At 45.8% G+C, this 12,470-nt stretch overlaps 1 protein-coding gene across 3 annotated transcripts in view; it reads right to left on the minus strand.

Moving 5' to 3' along the window:
* Daam1 (dishevelled associated activator of morphogenesis 1) overlaps positions 1–12,470 on the minus strand; it is a 158,284-nt gene that overhangs the window by 67,349 nt on the left and 78,465 nt on the right. For all 3 annotated transcript variants that reach the window (XM_005343179.3, XM_013346226.2, XM_005343178.3), the window contains exon 3: positions 7,217–7,306. In XM_005343179.3, coding sequence (XP_005343236.1) covers positions 7,217–7,306 — 90 coding nt within the window. The remainder of the gene's footprint in view (positions 1–7,216; positions 7,307–12,470) is intronic.

The following is a 12,470-nucleotide window of genomic DNA, read 5'->3' on the forward strand; positions in this document are numbered from 1 at the left end:
AAAGTCTGTGGTGCCATTGTTATGTTCTAATAGACTAGGCTGGCCTGCATGGTTCCTGGTAGGCCATTCACAGGACAGTACTTACAGAGGAGCTGCAGCAGCAGTCATCCTGGCTCTATAGATCTTACACCCTGCAGTTCATCCACTGGCTCCCTTGGCTACTGTGGGACAGTGGCATGTCAGTCACTGCTCTAGAGACCTTTCCCTGTGTCCTCTTTCATCATTTTGGGCCAGAAATCCATGTGTATTCAGCAATGTCAGTAGGCCATAGTTTTAAAAGGACATGTACTTCAAAGTCAGAGGCAGTGAGGCCAGACACAGCTGTCAGTCTCCATGGTCCCTTCCCTCTGGCCCTAAGATATGTAGCTTTACCACCTGATGCAAAGACATAGCCTTTCCGAGAGTTTCTCTAGCTTCTGCTTATGAACAATCCCCTATGGAAATCCAAAACAGACTGACAGACAAGTTGTGCCTCATGGGTCCTATTTCTTTTACTGAAAACTGACTGATTCAAAACCATCTTCTGTATCTCTTAAACAAAGCAATTTTGTTTTGAAAAGCAAGAGAGTTATTTCAAAGTAAGGCAGAGAATAAAGAACTATAGAAAAATTGTGAAATACGTATACAAAAGAAAAAATACATCAAAGGAAATCACCCACAATCTTTCCTAACAAGCTGTCTGTCCATACGTTTGTCTACACACCCTAAGAACTTGTGATCATACTAATTACATGGTTTTAGAGCTTGCTTTTTAACCTTGACATTAAATGCTGAGTGCTTTCTCACGTCATTAAAATGTCTTGGGAAATGTCACATTCAGATTGCTTTTAGAGATACTGCAAAGGAAATGCTCAGCCCTCTCTCCTTGCTTCTCACATCAGTTGGAAGTGAAGCGGCTCTGCAGACATATTCATCACAAAGAACTGTAGATCCATTCTCAAGCCAATCAGGATCTCTGATTAAGTCCTGTTTAAGCTTCATATTCAGCAATAAAGCAAGAGTGAAAGCCAATGACACCTTGTGCGCATGCCCCGCTGTGCAAGGTACAAGCAAGTCTCTCAGTCCCCAACGCATGCAGACAGTGGGCCCTGTGGAGAGGCACAAGCAGTCAAGGTGATTTTTAGTGGCAGAACTTGGGGCAGCTCCTCTTTATCCAGTGCAATGTGGCAATGCTTTAACGGGTACCATGGCTTCACCCAGGCATACTCAACTCACACCTGTGTTCAAGTTCCCACCTCATTGTAGCCTCTTAAAGGTCTCCTAACTGGTCAGTGACTCCGATAAGGTGAACCCTTAAGTGATTATTTAAATAGCCTGAAGAACAAATTAGCGAGGGGAGGGGAGGACAGGGGAGGGGACCTGAGCCTGTGAACACAGCTCAGATGCCGAAAGGGCCCATCTCTAGATGAAGGGTGAAAGCATGGTGTCAACCCTCTCACTGGTGGATCCAACAGTGGTCAAAGGGGTGAGGGACATCACCTGAGTCACAGCCACAGAGGTGGGTCTCCCTTTTCTGTGCCCCACAGTCTGTCAGCCGTCCTCTCCTATGGAGCTTATGACAAGATGTGACAATCATTTGGTTTGATTAATATGGGCTTCTCCCAAAACCATTTCAGCTAGGGAATCTGACATACTTGTCTAACCACTGTAGAATATTGCTGAGTCTTCCCAGAGCAGACACTCTGTACACTGGATAGCAGCACACCAACCTGGTCTTCACTACTACATTGCTTCACTGAGTCACGCACCAGGCACCCAGAGCCTGTCATCATGCCTTACTGCTCTGCAGCTAGGGATTGTCTACAGACTCCTCTCTCGACGGGACATAAAGACATAGGACAGACATTTCCAAAGCCTGGAGTCTGGAGCTGCTTCTGATTAGACGCTATCGTGTCCCCTGTGGACTCTGCAAAAAGGTAGAAGGAGGGAAGGACAGGAAGATTGTATTTCTAGCAGGATGGCTTCTGCCACTTTCTTTAGGCCTTTATCACTTTACAACACAAACGCCAAGTTAAACATCACAGGTTGAAAATTCAATGGCTGGAAACAAATCAAGTACTTCTATAGGCACTCAGAAATTGGGCATAGGGTACAACCCAGTGGTGGAGGGCAGCCCTGACAGATGCAACACCAAGCGGGGATTATTTTGCTGGCTCCCTTTCCCAAATCCTGACATCTAGTAGAGTGGATGCTTGAAGAGCCAATGCTTAGTCTACTGCACAGTGAGCAAACAAACTAAACGAAAGAAAACAGGATCTCACCCTCTCTATTACTCCAATCCAATACAGAGCCTGTGGTTGGGCAAGGCACCAGCTACAGGACAGTAGCTCATACTGACTTCCAGTTCAGCTGGCTACTTTGACAGCTATGAAGGAAGCAGAAAGTTCCTTTTGTCTTTAATTCTGTGACACCAGCATATGTTTCCCCTAGGTCCTATTTTGATAAAACCGTCCCCTCTCTGCACTGCAAACACCGGCTGCCCTTGCTCTCCAGCCGCTGAAAGGACAGCAACCCCTGGCCCACCACAACTTTTGTCACCATGCATGCTTACTGAAAGGAGCACTTCCAAGAAAGCGGGGATTGATCCAATCAGAATAAACAAACCAAATAAAAAGAATGAAAAGCACGAGTCAAATTCACCTCCCTATGTGTCCTCAAAATGTACCCAGTACCAGATATGTAGAGATCACAATGGCCAAACCATGGCCAGGATGGAGAAGATTCTAGAACGATTTAACTAAGTTATAGCAAGCATGCTCACACGAGCCTAGTGAAAATTCACCTTTCCCAAAGTGGTTCCACAAGACATATGGGACTACTATATGAGGACCCAAATCATGAGCTTTGAGGCTTTAAGGGTCAGAGGTAATGCAGGCAAGATTAGGCACACCTGTGAAAGCTTGTTCTCTTTCTCAATATCTGCAGCCTCTGCACCTAACGGTCTCTACAGCCCTGTCAGTTTTGCAAATTCTGGGGAGGGATAAGAGCACTTTCTAGATAGTCAACACTGGCTGAATGACACCAAGGACAGAAGTTACAGGCCTCTTTCTATGCTTGTGGTCACCATAAAGCAGTGAATGACACTTTATTTTCACCTCTGAAGAACTACTCCCTCCTGTTCCCAGGATTTAAAACGCATGTGAACAATAAGTCAATACAGCACAGCCAGATGCCGTCCATGGTCAGCTGGTTCATTGTTTTCAAAGCTCCAGCCTAAAATCCAAAGATTGTTAACAGCCGCAGTTTCTGGCTAGAGACTGGGAAAAACCTCATTTAAACAAAAGGGTATGTTGTGATTGGAGCTAAAAAGGGAATTACCTCTACAGATAAGAACCACAAACATTTCCTATTTGAAAATACCCCCAACTCCACCAACAGGCATTTCTTTTTGGACCTTTCATGAATGTTTAAGAATTGGGCAGTGGATTGCTGTGTCCACAAACCGGGATGGAGCAGCCAGTGCAGCAACTGTGAGAAAAGTGTTTGCATTTGCAGCAAAGCCACAACATCCATCTCTGACACCCCGGCAGCCAATCAGGCAAGAGTCCAAAGCATTTCCACCCCAGAAATACTTCTACTGCTTGCATTTTGGCTTTGGAAATAAGTTTTCAACCAGAGGCTCAGATAGATGTTTCCTAAATCCCACAGTTGAGAAGCAGAGGAGCCACTGCTGGGATTTGAGTTCTGCTGCAAGGAGAGAGGTGGCTGGCTGAGCAGTGCCTGGCCCCAGGCTCTGTTCTGGCTTTGTTTGAGTAAACGATTTCTGTTCATAGAGAGCCCGCTTATCATAGCTCCTGTGGTTTATTTCTATTGGGCGTGAGAGAACATCTGTGCTGCCTTGTGTTCTAATCTTGAACGACGAAGATCTGAAGCAGTCATAGGTGTAGTTTGCCCTCAGCCTGAGAAACGGATATGCTTTGGCTTATTGGTGATAAGCCTGAACTGAAGATGTGGGTATCAAGGGAAATACTGCGTTTTAAGGTGAAGGACGGCCTCCGTGGAGCCAATTTTTTTTAAAGATTTATTTATTTATTTATTTATTTATTTATTTATTTATTTATTTATTATGTATACAACATCTTGCCTCCATGTATGCCCGCACACGAGAAGAGAGCACCAGATCTCATTACAGGTGGTTGTGAGCCACCATGTGGTTGCTGGGAATTGAACTGAACTCAGGACCTCTGGGAGAGCAGCCAGTGCTCTTAACCTCTGAGCCATCTCTCCAGCCCCCCGTGGAGCCCATTTTAAGGGACATGGTAAGAAATGAGGTAAAGAGCATATGCTTTCGCTGGCTAGGTCTTTATGTCATTAGAGTTATCACAGGCTTCTTGATTTACTGCAGGATCCAAAATCCCCAGTTTAAGACCACAGGAACAATATAATTTTAACAATGTAAGAAGGTCCAGTCAAGAAAATCTGTAGTCAAGAGGCTGGAGAGATGGCTCCATCAGTGAAGTGCTGTACTCACATGCACAAGGTCCATGGCATGGACCCTCAGGACCCACATATGGGTACTGGGCCAACTATGGCAGCTGTACCAAGAGACCCAGTAGTGGAGAGGCAGAGACAAGGGGATCCCAGGTCTTGCTGGCCTGCTAGTTCAACAGAATCAGTAAGCTCCAGGTTTAGAGACAGACCTTCTCTCAGAAAAATAAGACAAAGAGTAATTGAGAACAGAACCGAACGTTGACACACACACTCTACAAAAATCTGTGGTTGATCCATGCAGTCATTCATTTTTAAAGTAAGCCAGACCCGTAAGTCCAAGGGACTCCCCAAAACCAGTGGTGTCCCACCTGAGCTACCCACTGCTCCTGGAAAGGAGCTAGAAATGAATGTGCAAGTCTGTACAATGGAGCCAGGTTTGAGCAAGCAGGGCCTACCCTGTACAAAACAGGGTTCCACATCCAGTGGCCACATTCATATCCATTCTTCCATGAAAGGCCAAGCATACCACACCACACACACACACACACACACACACACACACACACACACACACACACACACTGAGGCCTATAGAAGGATCCTACAAGCCTGGAAATCGAAAAATGAACAGCAGCTATAAGTCTAAGGTTATTACTGTTTTTCAGTGATTGCCTTCTCTAATGTAAGGGGCAGTAGTTTACATGATTAACTTTTAACTGCTGTCAAGGACGTGATAAAACATGAGAAAGAAGAAACCTTTCCCAGTAAGCTGCTCCCATTTGTATTTCCGCTCCTATCCTCTGGGATTTCTGTCAAATTCTGAACTGTGATGTTTCACAATTTAGAGGGGAAAAGAAACCTACACTAGGATGAACCAACTCTACCATGTCCTCTATGTACAGTGAGATGGTTCAGTGGTAAAAGCACTTGCACTCAAGCCTGAGAATCTGATTAGATCCCTTGGTCCCACATGGTGGAAGGAGAGTACTAGCATCCGCAGATGCTCTCAGACCATCACGGGTACCATGGTATGCACTGAAACACGATAAAATTATTAATAGCATAAATAAGCAATTGAAGAGAAAAGATGACCACATAAACCCAGCAGAGGAGGTCTGAACACTTCTTATTTTTATTTTAAAATTCCTTCCCAGTGCATGATACACATTGCTTCAAGCTATGGAAGGCCTTCCAATACAAGAGAGCCTTCTGATCAGTAGGTTGTGAGCAAAGTGAAGGACCAGACGAGGAGACCCACCGACCGATAAGGACACTGAGCTACTGAAGGATGAGGACTAGGATTATAATCAGGACTATCTGATGATGGCTCCAGGATGATCCCGAGATGTCAGAGCTGGACAGATCTTTCAGCAAAGGCCACCAAAGAGAAATCTGACACACCCCTTACCTGTCTAACTGTACGGGTGGAAAATTAAATAAGCTTTAAATCTTGTGGATATAGTCCCAGTCCCAGTCTAGTGCACAGCGGCAGAGGTCAGCGGCGGAGGTCAGCGAGCACAGTGCCTCACAGTCACCTACTGTCGCCGGACTCACTGGTCACTGAGACTCGGCGACTGTCCTCGGAGGGACATGTTAGTGACACAGGGGCAGAGGGGCTGTGAGACAGTCAAGCGAGGAGACAGAGGCTCCAAACTGCATCTGACCACCCAATAGAAGCTTCCCTGACACTGGGTTGTTGTCATTTGTTGCTGGGTCCCTAGGTCAAGATTGCATAATCAGGGTGTCTGCAGCACGTTAGAAGGAGGTAGCACTTTCTCTTAGGTGCCCACTCTGGCCTGGACATATAACTCGCCTAGTTCAAATGTCAGAAGGAACAGAGGGAAACACATGTGGGGATTGTCTAAGAATCTGGTGCAGGATTTAAGAAATGGGAGCATGAACTTTACTTCAGTCCTCTCCATCCAGTGATGCCCAGAGCCATGCGTGCTAGAGAGAAGGGGTTTTGGTGGCTTCGTTGACCCCAGTGTCATTCCCCCATCTCCTGAGGGGGCACAGCATCAGCTTTTATTTGCAATTGACTGCCCAGAGTGAAGGTACAGTCATTCCCTAATCATGAGCTTGAAGGGATGTAGAACTCTTGAAATGAGGGCCAGTGTCATGGATCAGTGGGTGGAACACTTGCCCAAATGCCCTGACTTCAATCCCTGGAACCCACAGCAGAAGGAGGGGAATAACTCCTAAAAGTTGTCCTGTGATCTTCACACACGCACCGTGGTACGTACACACACACACACATACACACTAACAACAACAACAACAACAACAAATTAAACTGTGTCCCTAAAAGTAGGAGTGGAGAGCATGTTCCTTTTGCCTCATTTCTCATTCTTCACTTTGGATGTGAAAAGGCTGATGAGCATTTTAGCTATGGGGTCAATGAAGCCACACAACAGAGGCAGTAAAATGTAAGGTTTTACTACATTATGTAAACATAAAGCCATGATAACTCACCCTAATCTACACGTATACAAACTGCTATGTGAGAAGCAGGGAAGATGCTATCTGTGCAATCCTTTGATATTTTAGGTCTCAGCTACACTCAGTTATGAGTAACAGGGACAGGTGCAGAGCAGCCCAGTGACCTACTCATAAAAATACCATCTGAGGAGCAGCACTTTACTGTGTGTAGCCGCAAGGCCACACCATGACATGTCCAAGCTGGTTTCCACACCACAGAGAGCTTTCTGGTCCTGCTGCTGAGACTGAGAGCAGAGGACAGCAGAACAGGGCTTCTGGCTGACTGTGGGCACAAGGAGCAGCTTACCTTTTTCTTGCTGCAGTAGATCTGCCACTTTTTCTCCGCCGGAAGTGCAAACATGGCTTCCCTGTGTTTGTCTGTGAGATCAAGTTCATCCTGAAAAGAAAAGCAAATGATTAGTACTATAGAGGTCGATATTCCCAGAGAGCACTGCCAGTTCCACCAAGGAGAAAACTAGCTCACCAACACATACTTGACGCTCTGTTCTGCTGTTCTGTGACTACTAACGTAGGGTCACCTGGCATAGGACCAGGCAGCAGCATGGAAAGATGGACAAGGCACAGCACACAGGTACCCAGGGTTTCAGCGAAATGGCTAGGCTGGACCTTTGCTGTTGCTAATGCTATGCATGGTCCACTGAGCTGTAAGGGCGTTGAACCACAGGAACTCAGAATTAATCATATTAAAGATGAGAGTTTGCTGCTAACAATCTTCCAGACAAGACAGCAATTATTAAAAATGAACTCAGGCGAGCACTAGATGACTCACACATGACAGGAATGAAAATGTACCAGACACTCATACCAACATTAACACTGACTACAGATAGAGTTCTTACTAAAGCTAAGATCTTCTCACTCTCTATAATCAGTATCCAAAAACGGATTTGTAAACGGCCTGCCATAATTTAGATTCTGTTCCCCAGGGTGAACTACTGGAAGCTAATGAACCCCTTTGAAGGTACAGACTAGAAGGAAGATGACTTTAGGTCATTGTGGTATACCCCCCAAAGGAGATTGAGGGGTCCTTTCCATTTCCTCTGTCTCCTGGCCCTAATGTGAATGGCTTTGCTTTGCCATGTCTTCCCTTTATGAAAACGCTGCCTTGGTCCAGGCCCACAGCACTGATGCCAAGGATCATGACATGGAATCTCCCAAACTGTGGGGTGGCATAAACTTTTTCTTTTTATAGGTTCATTATCTCAGATGTTTTTGTTATAGTAACAAAAACTGACTAAGGCAGCAACAGAAATCAAAGACTAGGCTTGGGTAAGAGATTCGGTACATAAGGGAGGCCAGAGCTGAGCTCCACAGTGAAGGGGCAGTAAGTACTGAGCTTATACTTCATGGGAGGGAAAGCATGACCACTCTGAAGAAGGCCTGACGTGCCTGGCTAAGGAGCATAGTAGTAGTAGTAGTAGTAGTAGTTGTTGTTGTTGTTATATGCATGGGTGTTTTGCCAGCATTTATGTCTGTGCACCACATGCAAATCTAATGTCCAGGAAGGCCAGAGGAGGGCGTAAGCTCCCCTGGAACTGGAGTTAAAGACACTTGTGAGCTGCCACATGGCAGCTGGGAACTGAATGCAATAGCAGTCAGTGTTTTCACCACTGAGCCACCACTCCAGCCCTGGGAATTTTTTGAGTGATTTTTGCTTTTGGCAACATAAGCAATGAAGTTCTGCGTAAGTGTCTGGTATCATCACCATAAACCTCAACTAACATTTCCTAAGGATTTTATATGCAGGCAGGCATTTCCTATTTAGTTATAACAATGAACCTAAAGAGGGCCACTCATTGATTACATCTCCTTACAATAATAGTCTCCATTGTAAGAGAGCTGGGGAACTTAGGGTGAAGATTAGGCAAGGCACCTCCTCCAGCCTACACACCTGCTGAACAAAGCAGCTAGATTTTCAGCCCAGAGCTGTGTGACCCTGGAGTTCAGACTCTTAGCCTCTTAGGTCAGTGCTTAGAAACATTAAGCCTACAATGGTGAAGCTTGGGAAGTCAACTTACAGACATTCATAACTAATGAATAGCAGCACGGACATAATGAATACGGAGTACTTAGCGAAAACATCTTGGCACTTAGCAACTCCATCTGCTGTTAATGTGATTATTGGTATCGAGTGCCTGGTTCATTTTCATTCCCACGGGGAAGGTTATCTAGTTGAGAAGAGTAGATGGCTGGGTGTGGGTTAAAGATAAAAGCTATAAATTAAGGTTCAATAAGGTTCTGATCTCTGAAGGCAAGTTCCCCTCCTGAACGGCTTGTGTGTATCTGCTGTCAGTCACACTTGGGGATACAGACACAGATCGTTGGCTTCCTATCTTCCATCTTACACTCCCACGGCTACTTAGTCATCACAGCCCATTATCTTTCCAATGGTTTTCCCTTTGTTTCATTCACAATGGAACCACCCAAACGTGTGTCCTCATCACCACTCCCAGGGCCTCTGGCACAGTCCCTCACTCTTCTTCCTTGACACCCCGCCCCCCCTGCTGTCCACCTACAATTCTCTTCAGGCATTTTTGCTTTCAAGGTGGGATGAGCACCACGGGGGCACCTGATCTCACTAACCACCAATGTGTAGGCCACTGGGGAGGTGTGGTGTCTGCAATTCATTAGGTTTCCAAGGTATTGCTGACGTTCTGGCCTAGAAACCACGCCTGAAAATAAGCACCATGCACGTCCAGCACCCAATCCAGAGCCTTCGGTACCTCCACATGCCGGAAAAATTAATTACCCATTCCTCAGCTGGCCTCTCAAAGTCTTCCATGTCTCCCACCAGGATCGCTTCTAATTAACTCTTCGCTACTTCCCATTACTGCCTGTCCCTCCAGAGCCTACCACAGGCCAGCTTCCCCTTCTGAATCCCATCAAGTCACTACTTCCTCTCTAGAGCAGGCAGATCATTCCTCTTGCAAGAACAGACAACAGCTAAACATGCAGTAATGCCTGGCACAGGGTGGCAACTGTACAGCTGTTTCTTCTCACTTGAACACAAATCAGTTGCTAGCTTAAGATGAGGTAAACAGGGAGTTACTAAACTACACACACACACACACACACACACACACACACACACACACACAAATCATGCTCTAACCAAAAGAAGCTGTTAATAATGTCAACAATAAACAACCAGAGAAGGAGCAAAGAACTTGTACAGAAAATTCCATTATGAGAGAACATGTTTAAAACACCAAAATTTTGGCATACAACTTTATATATGGGAAGTAATTATCTTCCTTCCTTTTTAAGTTTCCTGTAAGTCACACCTGCTCTGAAAAACAGGGGAAACAGGGGTGACATAAATCACTTCCCAACAACCAGCTCAGTCAACCAAACTGCTCAACAGTATCTAGCTCAGTCTGGGGTGCTTCAGATGCGAGGGCGCAGCATTCTTAATGGCACTCGTGTACTAACTACAGCGTAGTTTTTTCTGAGTGTACGTGTGAAGAAACGTGTGAATCCTCAAACTTCAAACTTCGCAGTAGGAGAGAAGCAGTGTGCGGTTTGGCTGCGGTGCAGGCATTTATTACCTATTCTAAACTGTGAGAACACAGAGCTGGGGCAGACATCTGAGGCCAAGAGAGAATATTCACAGAATAAAAACAAATTGTGGTAGTGTTCCCACAGAAAATTTTGATCTACAATAAGGACATGGAACAGGATAAATGTATGCCAACAGCGACAGATAACGATTGCTTAACATTTCCCACGTGTCTATTAGTAACGTTTTATGTGGGTTGATTTGTTTGAAATCAACAGCCCCACCAGGTGAGTATTATTACTAACCATTTTCTAGAAAACTGGGTCACAGAATGAATGAGTACCTTGCTCAGGCACAGAGCTAGCAAGCAGTGGGGGTGGGACTTAAGTGCAATCCAACTGCAGAGTCCGTGCTCTTTCTGTGCACTGTCTATCCCACAAGCAGGTGGGTGGGCTCATGTCACAGAAACGGGCATGAAGAGGCATCCATCCAGTGTCTGCTAGAAGCAAGAGGCAGCTTCTACTGGCAGCTGTCCCTGAGTGTAGGTCTGGCTTTTATCAGTTATGCATCTTGGGCAAGAGACGTGGCCTCTGACCTCCAATGTTTTCATCTGAAGACACAATGATAATGCACTTCTCTGGCCACCTCGGGAATTCATTCATGGAAGCAAAGATGCTCTGTGCTGAGTATCTACTGAATGTCAGGCACTGAGGTAGGCTTCGGAAGGCTGAGGGCATCATCTGTGCATGAGGACCCAAGGGGAATCTCATGCTGAAGGATGATCACATTCTAAGGTTGCTGTGGGAAAGTTGGTACCGTGAAGGCTTCCTTCAAGGGGTCGCAGGCACTGAACAGTAGAAAGTACTGGAGACGGGAAGCAGCGGCTGTGAAAGCCACTCTCACCTTAGTCTTTATCCTCAGAGTCACCAAGGGTGAAGTGTGGTGGATTCCCAGCCAAACCAGGAAACAAAGATTAAAGCAGATCATTTATACTCGGGAGTGCTGAGATACAATGTCCAGGATATAATGAGACCCTGGCCTGGCCATTAGAAAGTCTCTCTGCTCTGACTTATCCTATTTTAACGATGTGGTAAGAATGCATTCTTCTAAGGGTCTATCAGCACCTTAAGAGATCCATGAGCACTGCCTACCTAGTCTAGGACCAGAGCCAGGCAACATAAAGAATGCAAACATGTAGAAGACACCCCAGCTTCAAGGTGTTTATAGCCTCTCTGCAAAGATGACTAGGAGGCTCTCCAGTTGAATTTCTCTGCAGGAGAAAGCACAGTTTCTAAGCAGTTTTGGTGCTTCCTCACAGGGCCCTGCTGACCCGCCTCACCTTACCCCCTTTCAGCACTGCTGGTTACACTTCGCCAGCTTCTGAAACTCGGCATCTAGTGTGTTCTTTTCCCAGTGGGCTCCTCCCACCCCATCTAAGACTCGTGCTAGTCATCCAAATCTTCCCAAGGCAATAGCTAACCACTTCAAATGGCTGGTCTGACCGTCCAGGGAGGGCCAGTTTCTCGGTGCTCTGAAGCGCTTCTCACATGACTATGGTCTGGTTATTGCGTGTCCTAGAGGACGGTAGTTCAGTTTGTTCTGTTCCTCTCTGTAGCACGTGCCAGTACTGATGTGGGAATGATTTCTTATTAATAAAGAAACTGCCTAGGCCCATTTCATAGGCCAACCCTTAGGTAGGCGGAGAAAACAGAACAGGATGCTGGGACAAAGAAGTTGAGTCAGGGAGTCGCCATTTCTCCCACGCCAGACAGACACAGGTTAAGATCATTCCTAATAAGCCAACTTATGTGCTACAAAGATTAATAAAAATGGGTTAGATTAATATGTAAGAGCTAGCCAATAAGAGGCTAAAACTATTGGGGCCAGACAGTGATTAAAAAAATACAGTTTCCGTATAATTATTTCGGGACATAAGCTAAGCTAGCCATGCGGGCGGCCGGATGCTGGGGACGCAGCTTTGCCGCTCTTATTTCAACACAGTACCTGAAAAAATACGATGCAGGAGGAGCGCAGGAGGAAA

Source organism: Microtus ochrogaster, chromosome 1 (genome assembly GCF_000317375.1).
Source record: "Microtus ochrogaster isolate Prairie Vole_2 chromosome 1, MicOch1.0, whole genome shotgun sequence".
Taxonomy (NCBI): domain Eukaryota; kingdom Metazoa; phylum Chordata; class Mammalia; order Rodentia; family Cricetidae; genus Microtus; species Microtus ochrogaster.